We start from the raw sequence: 24398 nt of genomic DNA on the forward strand, positions 1-24398 counted from the left end.
AATGACAGACCAATTGTGACGGTGGTCACAGGGCTTTTCAGGTGAGGGAAGAGACGAGAATGTTGACTCCATGGTCAGAAGGCTTGATTTATTATTTTATAATATGGAATACATTAAAACTATACTAAAAAGAATAGAAGGAAGTTTCATCTCAGAAGGCTAGCTAAGCTAAGAGTAGAAAGGAATGAATAATAAAGGTTTGTGTCTTGGACAGAGAGTCCAAGCTAACTGGGCCGTGATTGGCCATTAATTGTAAATATCCAAGATGGGCCAATCACAGATGCACCTGTTGCATTCCGCAGCAGCAGATAACCACTGTTTACATTTTGTTCCTGAAGCCTCTCAGCTTCTCAGGAAGAAAAATCCTAAGAAAGGATTTTTAATGAAAAGATGTCTGTGACAACCAATAGCCTTTTTTTTTGTGTTGAGCCCCAAAGGATCTATGCTGAGTCCTTCTCATTCACTCAGCCAGCTGTCAGGGATGCTCATGGTGAGGCACTTCTCAAAACTTGGAGCCTGTCTCTGACATCATGGCAAAGTCTAGTCCTGATTCATGGGACCATAATATCTGCAAGGTTATGGTTCAGGCTTTGGAAAAAGCTCAGATTTTAAGATTTCCAGTTGTAAAGAATGACCTCAACACCCTCTCACTGGAAACCATAGCTGAGCTGCACAGCTTTACATCTGCAACCAATTACACACTGAGCAATACTAGTGCAGGGATCTGTTATTCCCATAGCTTCCTGTGAAGTGCCTACCTGAGTGATTTTTTTGGTAAAGAACTGTGGTTTAAACTAACAGCTCACCAGCACTTCAAGATGCTTTTCCTATAAAAATATATATGTTAAAAAATTGTCATCCATGAAATTTATACGTAGCGCACCAAACTTTAAGAATTTTCAATGCTTAGGGATGCACATAACTGTTTGGTAGTATTTTTAAAACCTCCTAATTTCAGATGTACTGCATAGGCACTTAATTCCCTTTGGACTTAATGGGATTTAGACTAATATCTCAATTATATGCTTTATAAATGCCAACTGGAATTTATCTTATGTATTATACATCTAAATCTCTGAACAGGTTTAAGAATTTTGTCAGATTTCTATTAAGTTGTGAACAGGAAATTACATTAAGTTTTATTGTATTAACCATCTTTTGGATTTTAATATGCATCACAATGATACTGGACCAGGACAAATTAGGAAGTTCCTCTACTGACTAGTGAAATCAGAAAAAGGCATTAAACTGTTTATAACCCAACATTTTATTAAATCTTTGTTCTGTGGCTGCACTGCTGGGTAAGAGTGGCAGCTTCCTTGGGCTTGATAGAGCATGCCTTATGGTGACCCCTGGGGCTGGGGCTGCCTGAGGGAGCTTTGACAGAAACTTTGTGGACCAAACTCCCCTGTTCTTGTGCAATTTCTCTGACTGCAGTAAGGCGGAGGACTTAAGGACTCAGCAAACTCAGGCACCCTGCCCATACAGAGCTCAATGAATCCATTGCAGGATCTGATCTTTAAACAAGTAGCTGTGAGCAAATACATAGAATCATAAAATGTCAAGGGGTTGGAATGGACCCTAAAGATCATCAGTCCCACCCCGCCCCTACGATGGGCAGGGACACCTCCCATTAAGTCAGATTGCACAAGGCCTTAACCAGCCGTGACTTGGACACTGCCAGGCTTGGGGCATCCAAAGCCTTCCTGGGCAACCTTTTCCAGTGCCTCACCACCCTCACAGTAAAAAAATTCTTCCTAGTATCTAACCTGAATTTCCCCACTTTCAATTTTGCACCCATTACTCCTTGTCCTGTCACTAATGCCTGATGGAAAGTCCCTTATTGGCTTCCCTCTTGGCCCTGTTCAGATACTGGAAGGCTGTTACAAGGTCTCCATAGAACTTTCTCTTCTCCAGGCTGAACAGCCCCAATTTTCTCAGCCTGTGTTTGTAGACAAGGTGTCCCAGTCCTCTTACCAGCTTCACAGCTCTCCTCTGGATTTTTTCATGCACTTCCATGTCCTTATGTTGGGGTCACCAGAGCTGTACACAGAACTCCTGGTGGGGTCTCATATGTGAGGTGCTTGTGTTAGGTACACAGTGAAGGTGCCACTGGATGTTAATGACTCTGATACATTACTGTTCTACTTGTGTAGTTCTAAAAAATGTCTTGAAGAGGATTGATTAATCATCTTTTCCCTGCTCTTACTGCTGTTTAGATGTTTCTGAAGATCATTTTGATATCTGGGGCACTTGGCATTCAACGCTGAAAAGTGGCTGCAAAGATCCAGTAATCACAGGTCAGTAATTTCTTAATTTTAAAGCCCAAATCTAGCGAAGAAAAAATCAATTCCTTGTTGTCAAGAAATCACAGTGAAACCAGTAGGAGAATTCACATTGTCCAGAGCTGGACTTTTAAAAGGTGACTCTTAAGTAGGATACAGAGGAGCACAGTGGTTATACTTCTCTGTATTCAGTGAAATACAGAAAACAACAACATTTCAAACTACCAAATATAATTTAAAAAGTCAGATTAAAATTGCTTCAAGAAATACTTTAACATTTTTGTAGGATTCGTAGAATCATAGAACCATAAAGTGATAAGGGTTGGAAGGGACCTTAAAGATCATCTAATCCTAACCCCCCCCTCGCTTGAGCAAGGACACTTCCAACTAAACTGGTTTGTTCAAGGTCTTACCCAGCCTGATCTTGAACACTGGTTGGGCCATCCCCAGTCTCTCTGAGCAACCTCTTCCAGTGTTTAACCACCTTGACAGTAAAACTTTCTACTTCATATCTAACCTGAATTTCCCCTCTTTAAATTTGTACCCATTACTCCTTGTGCTACCACAACTGTTCCTGATGAAGAGTCCCTCTCTGATTTCCCTGTCAGCCCCCTCCAGATACTGAAAGGTGCTATGAGGATTCTGGGCAATCTTCTCCTCTACCATGTGATCCAAGGGAAAAGCAGTAGTAGCTTGTTAAATGCCACAGGAGTGGCTCTGCAGGCTCATGTTGTGTTTCTGCCCCCACCCCCAGGTTCTTACGGGAACATTTATGAGAGCAGCTCGCTGCGGCCCGGACAGTGCTCCCTCTCCCAGGGGAACCTGGCCACGTGTTCCCCTCGCTGGCAGGGCAGCTCCTCGGACCTGGACGGCGGCAGGCAGGCGATGCGGAGGAGCCAGACGACAGCCGCCATTGCCGAGTGCCAGCTCCATCCCACGGGGTCTCGGCCGTGCGGTGACCCCCACAGGGACGGCGGCTGCAGGAGCTCAGGGCTGTCCCACTCCAGGTCGGAGCAGCGCTTGACTTTGAGCAGTGTGGAGGACCTGAGTGAGTGCGACTCGAACGCGGGTTGTTTGCAAAGCGCAGCCAAGCCCTCCTACAGGAAAGAGCGGCCACCGCCCCCTTACCCAGGCCCAGCAAAAACGAGCTCGAGTGTTTCCTCAACGCCGCACTCTTTGTGGAGACTTCAACGCCCAGAAAAGAGCTCAGGGCCAAGAGCAGCTGGAGGGCCACCAGGCAGAGCCCCTGACCAGGCCGCCTCCAGGCAGGAGCAGCCAGTCCCGCACACACAAGCGGGTCACAGCTATTCCACAGCACCTCACAGCCAGAACAGCAAAAGTGCTTCAGAGGCGGACTGGAATGAGTGGCAGAGGGAGAGGTGGCAGATCTGGGAGCTGTTATCAGCTGATAACCCTGATGCCCTCCCAGAAACCCTTGTATGATCTGACTCTGTGGAACTGCCACTCGTACCCATGCCTCCGTCTCATAGGAAAACAACGGTGACATCGGAAAATGGGGGGGGCTTGTTTGTTTTATACCAACTCAATTGCATATACTTTTTTAAAACTTTGTTCACTTTAATTTCTCAACAGCACTGTCAAGCAGTTAATTTGCAACTACAGCATGTTCCTGTTTTTCAGCAAGCTTTTGAGAAAAAACAAGGTGAAAACTTTATTGTAATAACTCTGTATTCATATGCTGTGTATAAGATAAAACTGTTGCTTTGATGTTGCTAAAAATGTATTTATATATCTGCAGTTTTGATGATTGTATATTCTGTAATGGGTATTGTATGATAATCATGTTATGTTTTCATATACAGATGTCAATCAATCGTGACTGCTTTTTAAAAAAATCACTGCACTTACATTACCATGATATGCATTGGAATTCAATAGAAAGTGCACAAGCTGGTTTCTGTGCTTATATATATATATTAAAAAAAAAGCTGTTAAAGGGTAAAGTTGTACTTCTTTTCACTGCCTTTTGAAAAACACTAAAATAAAGTGGAACATGAAAAGCCATATATTTTATAAGGGTAGTAGTGAGCTTAGAGGGGGAAATACAAAATATTTTTCTTATACATGTATTTGCAAAAAACTTTAAAATTTGATACAAGATTATAAAAGTATTTTTTTAGGTTCTGATAGGAAGCAGCTCAGAGAATCTAAGAACAGCATTGTGCCTAAACCAACGAAGTATGTAGTGCAAAGTCTGCCCTCCCATTCCAAAGGAAAACCAATGTTATATATGCAGGATATAATATATATATTTATAAATGTATGATTTTATGTATTGTTTTAAAACAATAAACTGGAATCCAAATTTTAGAAAACCAAACCTAATAAATTGAGATGCATAACACTGAGAAAGAATATGGCTTTTCCTTTGAAATAACAAAGCTCCAGTATTAAGAAAGTTAGAGAAAAGAAAAAAATTGCAGACAGACACATGAAAGGGAGTGAAGCAGAGTTTCAGGAATGAACATGACATTTGGAGAAGCTCACAACTGTGTTTCCACGAATTTTGTGCCAAAGTCGGGGTCAGTCCCACTGCCTCAGTAGCTGTATTTTGTCTTGTGTTAAATGTTGCTGTTTTATTCACGTTTTTCAGCTGCAGAGCCGCCTGTGGGCAGCGGGTGGCAATGTACTCCAGCGTTCCAGAGAAATTCCTTCTTGGCACTCCACAAAGGAAAGTGTATCATAGCAAAATAATTTCATAAAACATAGTAGTCTTAATCTTAATGAAGTTGAAGACTTATTCAGTGATGTTGTCTTTAAGTTCTATCTTGTGTCGTACTGATGGAATAAAAAGCTAAGTAAAACAATGAGCATAATCTTTGCTCCCTTTTTTTGAAGGTTTACAGGATATTGATGAGTTTTTATTGCATTTTGAGTATCTATATAAAAAAACACCTAAAAGGCATAGGAGCTTAAGGGCCACCTTCAAATGCAACTTAAATATACAAGATTTAAGGTTTTACTTTCATTTGAGGCTTAAAATCCATCATATAAAGAGTCCTTCCCTTCAGATCTCCATTTCTCATCGTATCTCCATTTTCCCAGTAAACTTATAAGATAAAACCACAAATCCAAGTAGATAGGGGCAGGATTTGGCCTTTTGACTGTTGTAGCTCTTTTTATGCAGAATAAATAAAATTCTCTTCTGATAGTTGGAAGGCATTTCCAAATATTATCGTGGTATGAGACTTGACAGGAAAAGGTTCATGTGTGTCCCTTTGTTGCAGCAGCTCTGTGTCAATTTATTCCAAAAAGAAAGGCAGTCCACCCCAAATTAAAATGATTGTGGAATATAAAGACAGACAAAAATGAGCTCTTATAATCTTCACTATTTGATGTTGCCTCAGTATTATTCCAGGCTTGATACAGATTTGCTACAGGGAATTAGCTCCCAAGTTGTCCTCAAGACCAGTCATAGTGTAAATCTTGCTGCAGAAGATACTATATTCACTAGATGTCCATCTCTTCATTTTAAACCCTTATAAATATAGGACTACCTGCACCCTTTTTAGTGAAAGATGTCTGAGGATTACTCAGCCTCATGAAGAGATAGCTTTTTTCCACTCCCTCTCATTGTATGTATTTATATATATACATATATATATATATATATATATATATATGGGTATTAACATCTACATAGAGTTTATGCAACAAAAGATGAAAACAAAAGACTAGGCCACTGCTGGAGGACAGCCTTGTGTGCACACATTTCAACAGATTGTCATGTGGAAGAGAAAAGATACAAAATAAATTCCAATAAATTAAAGTAACACTTGACAAGACTACATAATTTCTGTCATTTTCATTTGAACAGGCAGAGCAGAATTATCATGAGCAGGTTAAGAATGTAATTTTTAGTTGTAAGTCTTTCCAGGCTGAAATCAGTGGCATAATCTTTATGCCTTTTTTTTCTTTAATATATATTTTGTAAGAAAGGCAGCCATGAAATCTTGTTTCTAGTTTTATGTTGGGTGATAAATCTGTGTGAGATATCCCGTTTTAGATCTCTTAATGATCCTATGCTCTTGAATACACATGCTATTGAATAGCCATAAAACTCATTTGACAGGGAAAGTTTCCATAGTCAGGGTATCAAAGCTTTTTCTCTGACTCTTTCCCTTGGGAAGAGGATTCCTGTTTTAGCAAAGGGTCATGGTCTCTATCACACTCTCCATTAAAGGAGTGGTGGGAGGAGTTCCAGGGCTGGTTGATCTGGCTAAAACTTGTCCTGAGCAAGGAACATATAAAATTAGTGGCTCTCACAAATGGTGGCACAGAGAGGAGGAGGAGGGGGGACATGGTCAGAGATGGGGAGAGGAGAAGGGTGGGGCTGGCTCTTCTGTCAGGTGCTCCAGCATCCTTGAGGCTTGCTGCTTCAACCTGCAGCCAGGAGCCCAGCCAAGCACTTGAGAGTGGCTCTGAGGTACAAACCTGAGCCCATCCAGCTGCTGCCTTGGGTACATGAAATCTCAAGCCCTCTGCTGTCTACACTGGGAGCCCAGGCTGCCACCATAGATTAATGCCACTCAGAATTTCTCTGCTGTTGAAATGATGAAGTTCAGTGGACTGGAACTTGTGGTTGTATGGTGTGGGGAGGGAGGCATTACCTGGTTTTTCACTGGTTTTGTGGTTTCACAGGCATTGGTAGAGGTCAGAAATCTCAATTCCAGCCTTTCTGGAGCACCAGTTTACCCTGCATTGCTGGTCTGGCAGAGGATCAGGGCCTTCTTTCTTCTCTGGGGAACAGGATGTCTGAGCTTCATCCTGCTCCTTATCTCTGTCTCTCCCTCTCTTCTTTTTTGCATTAATTAAAAAAAAAAAGTAGCTCCATTGTGCAATACTTAACCTCAAAGAGCTGCAAAGCAGTGGAAATGGTTCTCAGTTGCATTAAAGAGTATTTTGACCAAGTCCTTTTACATCACTGGGAACTGTAAAGCAGTGCTGTGCTACATTTGCTATAGGGAAAAGTGTCTGCAGCCATACAGTGCTGCAGAGACCACACAGCTATTCCAGGCATGTAGACACTCAGGCTGCTGGCTCATAAAATGCAATTCTATGAGAATAGCTTTAATTTTTTCTGAAGTGCAAAGCATTTCAAAAGGTGGTATCTGCATCTGGAAAAGTTACTCACAGGCTCCCTTTATTTAGTGGAAAGAGGAGGTGGGTATTTCTGTGCCACCTTGGTACACCCTACATCTGTCTTTCTTTGAAGGACAGTCTCTTTTGAAGGGCTGCTTACTAGAAGGGCCCATTTTTTTCCTCCCCCTGCTATATAAAGGAAGCATAAATAAGTTACCCAAAATGGTAGGACTCCAAATTTGTTGGACTGAATGCCACCCTGAGGGTCTAGTAAAGCAGAAAATGGATGGTGAATGTTCAACACAGGTTTCCAGCCCCTAGGAAAAGTGAAATTTACCCAGAGGCCTCAGCATTGTGGTTCCTAGGTGAATCTGGGACTAGTGGGGCTGGCAGAGTCAGTGCTGCTCCTGGGGCCTGGGAGATGGCACACTCAGCTCTGTGAGAAACGCAGGCTTTTTGCAAAGGGAGAGACACTGCCTGGTCTGGAATTTAACCTTTGTTTTGATGTGTGACTGCTTGGTTGGTTGGTTGGTTTTTTTTCAAGTTGGATGTCTTTATTCACTGGAAACTCTGTTCCCAGATGAAGTGGAAGTTTTTAGGAACAGACAACAAATTTGAACACAAAAAAAATTGATTAATTTGTTCGGTGACTTAAAAATGAATATATGATTTCTAGAAGCAACCTAATTTGGGCATTATATATATAGAGGAAGGTGGTTTGTATTGATTCCCAAGTGGCACTGGCAAATAGAGACAGGCAGATAAATCTTTTTGCAAGATGCGTGTTAATTCTCTTTCTTCTGCTTCTGAGAAAGTAAATGTTTTTGCCACTGGAGTTTTGGAGTCAGAGAGTAGAGTAGGAAGGAGGAAAGAGGATCCACTTCTGTCTTAAATTGCAGTCGGGAGGGGTGAAATCATGTGCAGGTGAGAGCAGTATCTCCAGCTGGGTGGTTGAAACACTCTCTGGGGGAGGACTTCAGCCCCAGACTCTGTGCACTCTTCTAATGATTATTCAAACTTTTAAATAAAAGAGAATAACTTTTAACAGAGTCTCTTTTGAACAAAAGGGACATGAATAGACCCTTCAATCACCATTTCCTTTTGCTTTGTTTGCTCAATTCCATTTTCTTTTGTTTACTTCCAACCATAGCTATGGGTTTTAATTAAAAAAAAATATAATGGGCCTGGGGAAAAACGATTTCTTTCTGCATCATCTTAATAGAAATCCAAATTTTGTCTGCTTTGAAAAAGGAGTATTGACCAAACAAAGCATCCTTTAGAGTACAGAAACTCTTCAATCATTATGAAAAAAGACCACCTGACCCTGATTACTGTCTTCAAATTCACAGAGGTGAGTTAGAGACAGCATTCAAAAAGGGAGGGAGGGAAGGAAGGAAGGAAATTCAGACTAAAAAGCACTTTATCATGCAGAAAATAACAGATGCACATGGTAACCTGCCAAGCAGGGTTACTGAAGTAAAAACACTGTTCACTCGAGGACAAGAATCACTTTGGGGAGATGGAGTGTTGAATATGGAAGCAGCATCTGGCTTTTCTCCTGAAAAAAGGCTTAAAAGGGTGAAATGCTGAACAAACTCTTCCTTTCACCCACAGGCTATTTCTGTAGATCTGAACAGCAGCTAAAGGTTACCAGCTGTGCTTTTGCCCAGGGTGGTATTGATATTGTGTAGTTGTGGCCTTATTTGTGATTGCAGGGAGAACTGGAGCCCTGAAAGAGCTCAGAGTCGCAAGAAGGCTCTTCTGAAATATTCCTAAAAAAAGCCACAAAAAGCCCTGGCTCCAGTATTATGAGCCACTTTTCAGCCTGTGAAAAAAGAGAGCTCTGGAGCAGCAGCCTCATCCCACTGGGGCTTTCAGTGGGTGATTGTTATTTTGAAGGAACCTATTGCTTATAACTCTGACGTTAGCAAGCAAGTGGTAGGACCCAGCGAGCTGGGAGGCTCCTCTGTCAAAGGAACAACAAAGGTAATTTAAAAAAAAAAAAGGAAAGAAAGATGGAGACAGAGAAAGTCTGTAATGCAAAGTGAATGCTGTTTTCCCATGTCTGCCCCTAGCAGACAAGTTTCCAAATCTTCAAGTTTTCCCATCCTTGAAGAGTCAAGATGTGTAGTTGGAAACATTGAGAATTGGTGTGATGGAGTAGAGCAAGGTCCAGAGAACCCAGCAGGTGTGATCAGGCCCTGCTCTCTTGCATGTCTTGTCCTCCATGGTGCTGGAATTAATTCTGTCTGATCCTGGTGCTAGTGAGAAGATGAGTGTGAGAATCTGTGTGAATTTTCAGCCTTGCTGCAATGGCATTGCTACACAAATGCAGGGACAGAGTCACACTGTCTTTTGTTCTGCTCTACTTCTGGGTTTAGGGCGCCTTTATTCCGCCTTGTGCCCTAGCCAAGACTGAAGGAATAATCTTCAATATGTCCCTCCTGTCATCTGGTGATTTGAGCAATACTTCTGGGATGTACCAGGCATATTTAAACTCTGAGTATCTATCCTCTTGTTCTCCCATCCTGTCACTGTCATATTTTCTGAAAAATCCTTTTGCCAGGATTTCTTCTCCTGGGAAGCTGAGAAGCCTCAGAGAAAAATAAAAGCAATAATTATCTGATTAGCTTCTCCTGTGTTTTGCTGCTCTGGAATGTGGTTTGGACATTGTTTATCAACTGGTCATTGTTTGATTGATTTCATGTGAATTGTTTTGACTTATTGACCAATCACAGCGAGCTGTGTTGGGGCTCTGGAAAGAGTCACGAATGTTCATTATTGTCCTTTAGCCTTCTGTAAGTATCCTTTCTGTGTTCTTTAGTATAGTTTTAGTATAGCATAATATAATATAATATAATATAATATAATATAATATAATATAATATAATATAATATAATATAATATAATATAATATAATAATAAATTAGCCTTCTAAGAACATAGAGTTAGATTCATCTTTCCTCCCAGTGATGGGGGACCCCGAAAATAGCACACCATCCCACTGGTTAATGGGAGGGACCAAGGACAGTGCAGCAGCTGCTCAGCTCTCATCAAAGGACCACACACAACTCTCAGGTCCCACCTTCCTCAGGGCTCTCCCACTGGGCTGAATTCTGGGGACAGAATTCAGAATTGTGTGTGTGTCTCTCCCACAGCCCATGATGGCAGAGCTTAGCTGAGAAGCTGATATTTTCCTCCAAGGACAGGGAAGCACCTCTGAAGTTGGTGCTGCCCAGTACTTGGGATCTATGTGGAAGTTTCTGTGCCCTAGGACCCTTGGATACTTGCTCAGCACTGAAGATTAAATTGCCTGAGCTGTTTTGGCTTGTGCTGCACTGAGACTCCAACGCCCCAAGGGTTTGAGCATGTGGGTATGGCCCATGGTGCTTTAAGGCACAGGGAGCTTGGGAGAGCTTTGTGCGCCCTGTGCGAGCACCACATTTTGTGCTGGGAGTAAATGGAAAGCCTCATACTCTGAGGCACCCCTTGGACACCTTCAGACACCAAATGAGAGTCTTCCCTAAGAAGAGCCAGACAAGCTGAGCCAGGAGCCTTGGGAAAGCAGCAATGTTACTGCTGCAAAATGAGCCCTTGCTAGCTGGTACCAGAAATTTCTGTTTCACTCCTCTTGCAGAATCATGGGGAAGTGCCAAGGGGAGGGGTTGAAAAGAAACTAAGGATTCCAGAGAAACCTCTCTTTTGGTAGGGGTAATTCATCACTCCTGCCCCTACCCACAAAGAGACATCCAGTTGTCACTGCAGGTAAGCCCTGAGACATGGAGGCACTCTCACACCCTCCTGGGGTGGGCAGGGCAGTGCTCAGCTCCCTGCTACAAGAGCTATGACTGTGGTGTGTGTCCTCTTTGTGGTTGCTGTGGGGGTCTTGGTTTTGTTTGGTATTTCTCTGCTCTGTTCCTTTGTCTCTGTGATCTTCATATGCACAGGGAATGTAGGATCTGCCCTGTGTGCTAAAGAGGGAGCAGAAACCTGCACTCCCTTGTGAGGACAGCTGCTCAGAGGAGTTTTAGTTTAAAATTCATACTGTCCTCAGGCAATTTTCTACTCTGTGTTTTAAGGGATTGGGCAGAGAGAACGTGTAGTGGTTGTTTACTCTGGTATCAAGGGATTAGTTTAAGGCCATGGATAAGGAGCATCAGGGATGCAGATGGCAGTGGAAGAATAAAAGTAACCATAGGAGACTGGGAAGACAGAAAGCTCCACCATCCCTTTTCACAGAAAAGATTTTTTAAGAAATCTTCCATGACCATTTTTCCTTCAAGCAAGTAAGAAATACTCCATGTCAATTCTGATCAGCCAGTGGACTGAGACAGAACTGAGTACAGTATAAGGCAAGGAAATAAATTTGAGCACCACATACAATAAAACCATTCTGTTAAGGTGTTTATGCCATGTTCTGCTGTACCAAAGCTCATATCAATCATAATGGTCAAATGTGGATACCTTCTGCCTAAGTCTGGACATTTGCCACAACATACAGAGTCCCTGAAAACTAAAAGAAATAGGATGAGATCAGAATTTCTAGGTCATGATTTGTATTTGCAACTTAATAACAAGTACTATCCTCCCTCTTAATTTTTTCCTTAAAAAAAACTCCCTAGTGTTTCTATAAACTTGTCTAGGCACAGCAAGGAGGGCACTTCTCTGCAGTTCTGCATATTAGAAAAGGGCAGAAAACACTTCTGCATGTCCATTGTAGGGCTAGGTTTGGACTCAATGTCAAAAGCCAAAAGCTGCCTTGTGCTGACCCTCAGGTTTGCATTTACCTCTGAAAAAACCTTAAAGGGTATTTTAGGTGGGAGGGAGAGAGAAAAAGAAAACATGAACCACAGTCATGACGCTTTTGCCACTTGGTGCACGTCCACGTCACATCTTTGTAGGCAATTTGGTGGATTTGCCAGTGTCCTTGAGTGCTGTGGAGACACCCTCCATGGCTCTGATCCCCTCCATAGCACATCCCTCCCTGCCTGGACATTTTGTGCAGGACAAGACTCTGTGCCAGGGGGTAGGTGGGCAAAAATCCATGAGCCCCAGGATTTTTGCATCCTCAGCTCAGCTGCAGGCGGGATCTCAGAGCGGCCATGCATTCAGCTCACACTGCCAGCCCTGAGTGACCCTGTCAGATCCAGTGACTGGAGAAACCTTTGTAGAGCAGGGATGAGACTATGCTGTAAGGGTTAGCATCTCACACTCAGGACTTCTCACACTTGTTTCCAATCACCCAGCAGGGAATGTTGTTTATTTGGCAGGCCTATGCAAACACACTAGCAGGGCAACTGGAGCAGACCTTTCTGCTCAGAAAGTTTATGCTCACTGCACGACTGTGTTAATGTAAACCCATTATATTGGCATCAACAAGAACCGTGCTGAATACCTTAATTCTTCCACCAGCAAACAGGCTACTGGGCTGAGTTCCTCGTGGCTGCAGCCAAAACCCTGCCAACCTTGTCCCCTAGGAACTAGATGTTTAGTGAGGAGGGAGACAGGAAAAAAAGACTTTTCTTAAAATACATCCACACAGGCCTTTCCTTTCAGCTTTATAGATTTATTCAGTAAACCAAGATAGAAGTCACACAGCAAGACAGCAGAAAACTCAGATATCTGTTGCATGTCAGAGCCTGTGGACCTTTTCTGTAAAGTGTGAGAGTTTTAGACCATATTCCCAGGAAAGGGATTAAACAGAGAAAGAGTCTCATTACCCAGCTGTCTGCCAGTCTGGGGGCTAGACTACCTTTCATGTTTCCTGAACATTATACTCTGGTAGATGCAGCAGAACAGACATTAAATAGCTTTGTTTGTCAGATCTTTTCAAAGGGCATTAAGTTCTGTTTCAGTGTTTCCACTTGTTGTTGTCACATGTTTAACACGAGGGCCACTCTGGAGTGAATAGTGAATGGTTGGGCTGCTAGAGAAAATCTGTTTGGGGATTCATGTTAACAGGATGGCACTGCAAGGCAGAACAGACTCCTGTAACACTGACCCTTCCACCTGACTGAATGCCAAAAAGTACCATTTGGAGAACAGAGATTTCAGCTGTCAGAAGAACCAGTATAAAGCAAGTGTGTGTGCTGTGACAGAAACAGCAGCAAGTCCTTTGTGTGCTCTTCAGGCAGAGTCTGAAGCTCTTGATGGAATTATAAGCACAGTGTCCCAAGAAATGTGCTCATGGCTCACATCAAAGGTCATCTCTAACAGCCCCTTAGAATGACTGTCCTTTATGGTAGACATCCACTCCTGGATATTTTAGGGGGTATATAGGGACATTGCACGTCACAAGACAAATCCTTGCACAGCCCCAGGTGTGGCTGGGGTGCTTTCCCAATGTTTTGGAAGAGCACCTGGGGAAAAGCAACACTGTAGCCCTCCTTTCAGCTCTTCTGTCATCCCAAGCATGAGGGGGGAGCACATCCTAATGCCTGTTCTCATAGACAGGAGCAGTCCTAAAATGTTTCTTAGTATTTACCTCTATGTTGCATGATAGATGCTCAGCAAAGCGAATGACGTGGGCTCAGATGAACATCCTGTGATGTGATGCAGTAGTTTACAAAGGATTCTTATACCATAAACTTTCAGACAGCATGAAATAAAAAATTGACAAAATCTCATTTCAGAATTTTTAACTGACATTGCTGCCCTAGCTACCCAAAATGTTTGGGTTTTGCCTTGTTTTTCTCTCAGGACAAATTTATAAGCAAAGGCCCCATCTTTGGCATCATCCCAGCTGTGCTGCTGTTCCTAATTTTGCTGTGGTGTCTTGGGCATCACCTGGGATAGCTGACTTGCATGCTGGCAACTTGTTCTCTCAGAGTCTGGGATGGCCACTGTATTCTGACCACGGGGATGATGGAAGCATCCACACAGCTTCCTTTTGGAAGCTCTATCTGTAAAACAGATTGGGTTGCTATTCTTCATTAGTGGCTCCTGAGGCCTCCACTGTCATGGAAGACAAGAGCACATATGGGAGCACATGTGGTAGAGCAGAAGGTTCAGCTTCAACCTTGCTGATCCCAACACCTTCTGTCCCAGCCAAATAGGGAGTTACCCTGTTTTGTAATGTAAAACATCAGGATGAGTATTCCAAAGCGGCTCATCACCATGTCAGGAAGCTCTAGGATTTTGAAGAGGATGATGAGCGTTGGCTTTCAGTCAGGTTGTTAAAATCTACTGTGTTCACACAGTACTGTGATGGGATAACTATACCCCTACTAGTTCAACAGCCAGCTACAGCAGTTTGGAGATTTTCGTATACCTATGCTTAACCTACTCAGACAAATTACCATTTTAATTTTTTTCTATCCCTATCAAAGGAATCTTTGCTTGCCCTCTTTCTTCACACAAACTTTTTCTTTCCACAAAATCTCTGAGACTGCTGCACAAAAAGTGGGTATCAGCACTTAAGATCCTGCAGCAACTGAAGGCCTTCTGTACTGTGTTTTTTGGCTTAATCTGTCTCAGCTAAAGGATAATCCAGTGACCTTTTGCTGCCCTGACTGACAGTGGCACATATGTTCATGACAGGGACTCCCACCACCCCTTACTGATGTAGCCAGACACAGGAATGGTAACAAATGCTTTGTTGATGAAGTCCAATCCTTCCAGAAGATCCCTCATTTTAGTCCTGAGTTGTAGAGAAAGCTTCTGGGCAAGTGGTTAAGTCCTTTGTTCTACTAATTCTGTGTAAACCCCCTCCTCTTGGGACTAATATTATAGGAAATTGCCTCCCACCCTACAACTACTCCCATTGTACCAAGGACAGTTGCTGCAGCCTTTGTTTAGTGTTTACATCCATCTGTTCTTCTCACAAAATTGTTTATGAAAAAATCCTTGTTTTCTCTATGTTTTGTATATCTCTGTTTCTCTGCTCTGTGCTGTTGTACCCCTCATGCTTTCCATGCCTCTGCACTTCTCAGACATGAACCCCCCAGAAGCTTTGACACTTCTCAGCATGGAGTTGTCTTTAGGGGCCATCCTGTGCTCACCACAGTGAGATAATGATGGTGAGGGAAGATAAGGGTTTTATCTGTGCCAGGATCTGTGGTACATAATGTACCACTGCTGTGAGGGACAGGGATGGAATATGAATATTTTTTCTACTCAGGGACCAGAGAGGAGAAGGGGTGGTTTCCCTGTTATTGATCTGCCTCTAGAACTTCTCTCCTCTGAGCCCATTTTAAGAAATCCCACCCAGAGGGTCTATATTATCTTTCTTACTCTCTAAAGCAATGTACTAGATTGACTTGGCAAGATCAGTAACACTCTCAGACTCAGGATATTAGTTGCAGGTTTATTTTCTGGAACTATATAAAAAGTTCTTTTTAAAGATATTAACTATGAATGGTTCTTTATTCAAACCAAAAAATATTTTATTTACTAGATGGAGGAACTATTCTGACTCAAGAGATAAATGCTCTTATGGGGTGCTGCTTTTGTATAAGCAAGCCTGGAGGGATGGGCTGACAGATTCTTTTTAATCCCCTTGGAAACGGGACTGGGGAGAGGGATTATTTCCTTCAAGGAAAAATGCAGCTTTGGCACCCTAAAGCTATGTGTCTGAACTTGCTGGGTAGTGTGCATTCTGTTGTTTTATACTAGATGAATAGAAGGGAGGCAGTCATCTCTGCAATTTGCTCAATAGCCAGTCCAGCAGGAATGTGGAAGACCAAGTTTTGACAACTTTCTCTTCCTGAGCAGGAATTTCAACTCCTTCCCTCCTCCTCCCATCCCAGTTTTTCTGAGGACAGGTTATGGCTAAAGGGTTTGTGCAGGCAGATCTTCCTCAGGGCGAACTGGTAGTGCTGAGCCATCCATTATTAATGTGCAGATATTAGAAAAAAATAGGCAACAGTGCTGAGAGGTGAGAGACATGCTGGGAGTGTGAGACATAATGCAGCTCCTCCCCCTGGCTGGAGCCCAGTATTTTCCACAAAGCTCTGTGTTGTGAAGAAGAGAGCGAGGGAACTCTGCCCAGACAACCCTTATCACTTGAAGAACAAGGCATGTAGAAGGCAGATGATAAAAATTAAATAGCCTTACATAGAGAATGAGATTTAAACTAAATTTTACATGCCTCAGGTAAATGTCCTGGCCATTTGAATGAAGGAGTGTGTATTTGTGGGAGCACCAGCGCTGACTGAAATTTGGTTTAGGTCCTGACAAGTGTTTGCTTGATTTGGAATGAAATGTGGGATTATTTCCAAGAAAATAAAACCAACATTTTCAGTGATATGTTCTTTATTTTGGCCTAAAGACCAGCTCTTGAACTGGAAATATCCATTCCTGGGCACATGATGGTGCCTAGCAGCAAAGTGCTCATTTAGCTGCAAGATGGATAAAAGCTATAGAGTGGTCCTTCAGACTGCTGTGCCAGGGGTGCCCAGGTATCTTCAGGAGGACAGAGATGCTGGGTATGGCTTGCATGAGAAATAAATTCTTGCAAGAAAAGATATCTTCTCTCTCTTTCTTTTCCTTATCTTAGATATTTTGGGCCATGCTGAGGTTTTGGTCCTAGAGGCATAACCATTCAGTGAATTCTGAATTGGTTCCTTGCTAAATAATCTGAAAGAACTCAAGAAAGCAGAAAAGCATGACCCTAGGTTGAATAAGAGCTTGTATTCCTCTTGTTAGTTCTCATGGTTACTTACTGAAGACAACAATTCCAAATATACAGCATTTACTTTGTATGCACTGCACTCATTGTGGTGTCTGAAGGTTTATACATATAATATGTAAGAAATCTCAGAGGGCAATGAGATGTTTTGCATCTTTGGAGTGGAAACTACTGAACTCCCTCTAGGATTTTTGGAACAAGACCATGCTAAACACTAGGATATTATTTGCAAAGTTGGCCATGTAAATTTGTGCTGAAAACTAAGATTTTTTTTCCAGGTGTGTCTTAAACCTGGTTATCTATTGTAACATTAAAATCTGGCCCTTGCAAGCAGCACAGTGATGGTTAAGAAATCTGTATTTACTAAAAACATACTGGACACTGAGCATGTTCAGTCCTTGCAGTGAACTTGTCTGCCTTCAGAGTTGGCTGTGAGCAGCAGTGTGAATGCAGGTGAGAGCACCTGCAGGTATAAGGAAGTCATATTACAATTGTTGGTGGTTCTTGAAAATAAATGCTTTATACAATGAAAATTTAGCAGAAAAAAAAAATCTAGTCTATCAAGAGGAGGAAACAACTGGTATTTGCAAGAGAAAAGTTCCCAAATATTACAAATACAATTGTAGTCTATAGTCTGTAAGTAAGTAAAGGTTAGGGTGGGAATGAAGGAATAACAAGTGTCAGTTCTTTACCCTGAGGAGATGTTATCTTATCCTGTAGCATTTTCAGCTGATTTAAATATTACTGTGCCAGTTTTAAAGCCCTTGGAGACAGGTGTGTGCACATTTCTGGAAGCCCTACTTAACAACCTTTGTATTGTCAAGGATGAAAGTCCTATTTAAAGGACAACATCAGACCCTACCTGCAATGGGTGTTAAAAAGCTCAAAATATCTCTTTTAAGACTGGGAGCTCTGCCTTGGTAGTCAGCCTGAGCCTCTGCTCTTTCCTTACCTCCATGCAGTGTACCACTGTGTACCACCCAACCCTCTTCTTGCCACGAGAGCAAAGCTTCAGATGTGCTCATGTGAAACCTGCCTGCACACATGCACATTCCCCCCTTTTCCTCAGCTCATGCTGAAAGCACATCTGTGTAGACTGAAATTCTGTTCTGTTTTGGCTTATGAGACACATGACCCTTAAACAGCTCATTTATATTTTACATTGCATTTCACATAACTTCTTTTTTTTTAATGTTTCAGTTCTACTTTCTAGTGAATATATAGGTACAATACAAAATGTATAGTATGACTTTAAAGGGATGCATAATTTTACCTTATTATACTGTCAGTATACTCTCACAATCAGGATTAGATCCTTTCTTCCACAAAGACTTCAAACCTTTCTTATGTTTTGTTTATTTTTCGCCTCTTAGGTTGTTAAGTAGAGTCTGCAAGAGTTTGCTCTTCTGGAAGATAAGCACAGGAATAATCCAACTTTCCTCTCTTTAGTAACTGACTGGATTTCTAAACAAAGGTGACTGGCAATGTCCTAGCCAATGAGGATTTGTTCAATGAATGGGGAAACACTTTGAACTTCAGGAATACATGCATTTAGTGAATGATTGATTAATTGACTTCATTCTCTCCTGTCATCAGTACTTTGGGAGAATGGGCAGATTGTTTTTTACAGGAAGTTCTTAGCACAGCTCCCCAGAGTTGATCTCTGCAATACCTGCACTCACTGGGTTGCTGCTGCCTTTGCTGCACGTGCACAAAAGTTGCCTTCTCCTCTACCCCCATCATTTTGCTGCCTGTGACTCCTCTCCAGCCCAAATCCCTCCCTGCAGCCATGGATGCTCAGCTCCCCTCTGTCCCAGGCCTGACTCTCCTTGGGAAGCAACCGAGATGCCTCCAGCCTTGCTGTATCCCACAGGTGTTGGCAACAGGTTTGTGACCCCGTGGGCTGGCACACCTGGCAGACATGCATTGCTTTTGCCTTTCAGGAGCTGGTGCTTTACCAGGGTTGTCTGAAGAGGGTGTGGAGGAGAGCTGATGTCCAGGGATAATCTGGGGAAATGCAGAGCTATTCCTATGTACTGGTCAGTATCGTGGGGCTGGGACACTGATTGCCCTTCGGTAATCCACTACTCTTTTATCTTGCATCCCTTATCAGAGACTTTCATAAGCAAATAAGAAACATGAGGTCCTTGGACACAGCTAAGGTTCTCAGAGAAAAGACACCCTGAAGGTGTGCTTGAGCACTGCATAAATTTTCCTTTTATGAGGACTGAAACTATGGAAGGTTATAGGGGTAGGAAGAGAAAAGGAGAAATACAAAAAATGGCTGTCTAGATGTGTGTTTGGATGAAGTGGAAGATGTCCACAATGGAAAGGAAACTCCACCATATACCCCTGAACCCATTCATGATGTACTCTCTGTTTTCTTGTTTCATGCAAGAATGAGATTTATGCAGGTTTTAAACGGACAAAAATCACATTAAGTATGGGTTTTAAAGGTTACAAAAAAAAACACGAATTTTTGTTGTTTTGCATAATAATAGCAACAATAGTTAAAAATATTAATTAAAAACCAAGTTTTTGAAATGCCATGTCAGGATTTTTTCCCTATGAAGCGATCTGTGCTCCAATAATCGATTTCAAGGAAAAAAACCATTCATCCTCAGCAGTGGGAATACTGGTGCAAATCCCTGTTTGTTATGGCTCTAATAGAAGGGTTTTTTTGTCTGTACTCCCAGACCTTTCGTGTTTCCTGACCGCTGGACTGCTTAGTGATGGAGGAACTCTTCAGCTGTATATTTAGGGGTTTTTTGGTGTTTTTTCCTCCCTTGTAAACATCCTTATAAGGGTCCTTTCCTTTTCCCAGGTCCAGCTCAGAGTGGGGGTGGGCTGGGGCGTGGGGAGCAGCAGGCAGGGAGAGGCTGGGTGGGATTTGGAGCAGGCTGTGAATAAGTTCTCTCCAGCACAGGTAACACAGGAGATCTGGCAGCCAGTGGAGCAGGACTGACCTGACATTTTCTGCAGGTTTCTATAAAAATGGGGGCTGGTTTGTAGCCTGCTCCTGGAGGCTCTTCCTCCACTGCCCAGTGGCCCTCCCAGGCATCTGTGCAGGGGCCACTGCACCCCATGGTGCTCCATAGGCACCTTCTGTTGGGATGACTCTGGACCACAATCAAGTACATCCATGTACAAAATAAAAATGCACATCCCCATCCCTCCCTACAAACCTTGTGGTTCTTTATCAAGATGAAGGAACAGGACACTCTGGTGAAAACCCACCTGGAGTACTGTGTCCAGCCCTGAGGCCCCCAGCAAAAGAAGGATGTGGGCCATGAAGATTGTAAGAGAGCTGGAGTAACCTCTCCTGTGAGGACAGGCTGAGAGTTGGGACTGTTCTGCCTGGAGGAGTGTCTGGCACCTTCCAGTACCTGAAGAGGACCTACAAGAAGCTGCATGTGGACTTTTGACAAGGTCATGTAGAGGTCAGACAAGGGCAGAATGGTTTAAAGTGAAAGAGAGTAGATTTAGACTGGATACAATGAAGAATTTGTTTACAATGAAGGTGAGGCACTGGAACAGGCTGCCCAGAGAAGTTGATGCCCCATTCCTGTGAGTGTTCATGGCCAAGCTGAGTGAAGCTTTGAGAAACCTGCTTTAGTGGAAGGAGGTGTCCCTGCTTAAGGCAGGGCGTCTGGACTAGATGACCTTTAAAAGGTCCCTTCCAAACAAAACTATTTTGTGATTCTGTGCTGCTGTTCCAAGGCAAAGCCCTGTGCTGCCTTACATGGTGCTCACAGCCTTTGTAGTTAATATCCTTTCACCTGGTGAAACTGCTAAAGAGACTGACTGACACCCAGTATTATTGTCCTCTAAACCTTAAAATTTTGGGGTCAAAGTATTCGTACAGAAGCTGTAAAAAGAGGAAACAAAAATAAGCAGTGTGGCTTGATTTCTGCCTGAGGACTTTTTGTAGCAGCCCTCAGGAGCCTGACACAGGCTGAGGGAGCAGTTACAATGAGTGTCCATCAGGATTTTCAAAGAGGCATCTATGGTTCTTAGGGAAATCAGAAATGAAGTCATTTCAGAGAAGTATGATCCCACTTATTCCCATTTTTCTCCTTTATTTGTCTGCTAACAATTTAGGCTTCTGAGGGTTTAGAATTAAATGGTTTCTAAGCAGAGTATGTGTCCTTCATGCTGTACTCTTGGTTTGGAGATGATATCTAGCTTTTCTTCCATCTTTTGTTATTTTAAATACGTGCTCAGCATTATGTCATTTACACTTGGTGCTGATAATTACAGATACATAAAGAGTAAACAACTTTATCCAATGTCACAGTAGGAGTGTTGCTGTGAAGTATAGGGCCAAGGAAAACTTAAGGCTCAGTGCTGAGATAACTGAATGAACCCTGAATATAATCCTATTAAGAAATTGATTACAAAAACCTGAAATGAAATTGCAAACAAGGCTCTCTGTATGGCATATCTCGTCCCATCCAGATTAAGAACCAGCTGAATCCTACAAACAATTTAGAGAAAAGCAATTGCAAAGTCCTTCAGAAGATAACTGCATATCCTATTTGCAGTTTAAATTAAAGACAGAGACCTAGTCAGGCAGGCAGGCATAAGCAAATCCTTGGAGTTGATATGAGTTAGTCTGTTGAATTACTTTAACCAGAGGATTATATAGATTATTTATTCTATGTTTTTTTATGCTCGTTTGGCTCTACTACAATAACAAAGTTTTGACTGTTTAATTTTCATTTAAGTATCTATATTTCATTTGTTAAGCAAACATAGCATAGCTTCTGCATTGTAACCCTGTGTGGGTTTATATTTCTATATACACACACAGAACTGAAGAAGCCAAACTTACCTTTGGCATCCATATGTGAGGGAGCTTCAGTATTTTATTCATGATATGTGAGTCCATTGAATTTTTCTTTTTCCTGTAGACCATTTGCAAATATTCATTGTGGTAAATCCTTCCTCCCCAAATCACAGTCTTGAACACTCAATACAGCTAAATTTTGGATGGCATTAAATGAGGATGTAAGTGGTCCGTGTGAGCCTAATCTCCATGCTGGAGGTTTAGAAGGAGAGAGGTGATAGGAAAAAGACCTAAATAAGGCTTGAAGAGTTTTTTTTTTTCATATGGTGTGCAAATTTTGGATGCAAAGCCATTTGTCCCCAACTGTCTTGGAATTTCTAAAACTTTTATTTTATTTCTACTTCCTTAAGTAGGGTCCACTCAGAGTACAGACACCTAATTGCTCTGGCACACCTGTTCAGGTCCATAATAATTTTCCTAATGAGATTGTTTTTGGGATTCATTCAGCTATCTTCCTTGGATATCTGAGGGATTCAGAGCATGGAAAACAAGGTCCTTTGGAGCCTTCACAGATGTAAGCTGCTGCTTCTTCCTTCCTGCAGGGAAGCTGAACTTGCCTTGAAACATCTGGGGATGATACACAGAGGTAAGAGACAGAATGGCTTTTCTCTAAAATCCTTTTATGGTTTCCAGTTTGCCTGCTCAAAGAGGTGAAGAGAGGGAAGGCCCATGGTGGTGACTTTCAGGGAACTTGTAGAAGAGCCAAAAATCTGTTCCTTAATGCTACAAAGCCTAAAAATCAAATCTACAGGGAAAATAGTAATGCAGGGTTTGACTCACTATTCCCTCTGTCTTGAGGGGCATTATTGTCCCTCACAGCAGAGAAGTCAGGTTATTGTAATCAAAACCACTAACAGAAAAATGTTTCCTTTTCCCAAACACGACAAAATAAAAAAGTGACATATCTTTTTTTAGCATCCTGTCAATTGTATTGCCACTTTCCTAAGAAAAAGCAATACAAACTCCTGCAGCTGATTCTGTCAGTCACCAATTTTCTAAACAACCTCAGCCTCAGAATTGAAGTCGTGCTTAGAATGATGCAAGAGCAGCAGCACCTTGGTCATCTCTCACTTTCTGTGAAAAAGCATCCTTGCTTTGTATGCTACAGTGTCCAATCAAGGCTTTTCTCTAAGTACCATGGAAATGATGGATGGATGGATGAATGGATGGATGATAGATAGATAGATAGATAGATAGATAGATAGATAGATAGATAGATAAAAAGAAAGTATGTCTTTGCTCCATACACCTTATATAAGGATGGTCTGCATTACAATTGAATAATTTTTATTTATAGAAGGCAAGAGCAAGGGAAAAAGACCACAAACATGGTCATAAGAAACTTCAAATAATCTTTCTGGATGACCATATGCATCAATAAAAATTTTCAAATTTCTACCTTTAAAAACTTTCATGTCTGTAATTTTTAACTTGGGAAAAAACTTTCACAGAAAGTTTTAGAAGGAAAAATGACATTTTAGAACAGCTGGCAAAGCAAGATCATTTACACATAACTTTGTTGTTAAAGTGCTTTTATTATTGGATTTCTGTTATGATTTTATTACTGAGCAGTAGCAGATTCTTGAGATTTCTGTACAATTGGGTCAGTCTCATCAAGCTTCAGCAAACTCTTTTGTTCTTTAAAAAGAGAAATTCAGCATTAGCTAACTTTTCAGGATGTCTTTTCTTCCATTAGGAAGTGTACACTGATTTTAGCAGTGTATGTAGCACAAAAAATACCTTCAAACTTTGCATGGTATCCAAACCACTGAAATGCCAAAGTTCATACCTCTGCTGGAGGTGAATGGATTTGGTAAAAAGAAAACAGCCTCAGGGTTTGCATCAAAGTAAAAGATCAACTACAAAATGTTAATGATTTAAAAGAAACCCCCCACTCCCCCTCAACATTTGCACTTTAATTCTTCTCTGACACTAAGACCACTAAAAAGTCTCTGAAATTCAGCTTTTGTTATAGCTTTAGGCCTCATAGCAGACTGGTCTTTATTCCAGATGGGGATACAGATTTCTCAAATTGACCCAACTTTTTAGGGATTAAGCAGACCTCAGAACCTTCTGACATGGTTGATGTTTGCCCATGAGCCAGCTGCCTCCCTTTGCCATTGGCTGGGTCAGAGAGAGAACAGACACAAGGAGGTCTGTCCTACAATGGGGAGGTCCTGGGGAGAAGGATGCTCCACCTGCCCAAACCTGAAGGGCCAGGAGAGCCTGTGGGGCCTTGGCAGCCCTTCCATGCTTGACACCCAATTGCTGATCCTCTTACCCACCTGTCTAAAAGAGTGCCAGAAACTGTCACTCACACAGCTTTAGCAAAAACCCTGCATTATTAACATTGCGAGTTTTACTACTGGAGTGCTTCAAATAACTCAAAACATTCATTGTCTGACTAAGGTGGAAACGTGCTCTATAGTGTCAACACCAAATATTAATTGTATTGAAGTGGTTTAAAGGAATTTTAAATCAAAATGCTGTGTGATTTCAGCACAGAGCATAAGTGAGCATTGCCCCTATTCA

General features: G+C 42.1%; 1 protein-coding gene across 3 annotated transcripts in view; it reads left to right on the plus strand.

Moving 5' to 3' along the window:
- Positions 1 to 5113, plus strand: part of ARHGAP6 (Rho GTPase activating protein 6) — a 317200-nt gene extending 312087 nt beyond the window's left edge. For all 3 annotated transcript variants that reach the window (XM_036381638.2, XM_036381644.2, XM_036381652.2), the window contains exons 12-13: positions 2220 to 2300; positions 3040 to 5113. In XM_036381638.2, coding sequence (XP_036237531.1) covers positions 2220 to 2300; positions 3040 to 3728 — 770 coding nt within the window. In that variant the 3' untranslated portion in view covers positions 3729 to 5113. The remainder of the gene's footprint in view (positions 1 to 2219; positions 2301 to 3039) is intronic.
- Positions 5114 to 24398: the final 19285 nt, after the last annotated feature.

This window comes from Molothrus ater, chromosome 2 (assembly GCF_012460135.2).
Source record: "Molothrus ater isolate BHLD 08-10-18 breed brown headed cowbird chromosome 2, BPBGC_Mater_1.1, whole genome shotgun sequence".
Lineage (NCBI taxonomy): Eukaryota > Metazoa > Chordata > Aves > Passeriformes > Icteridae > Molothrus > Molothrus ater.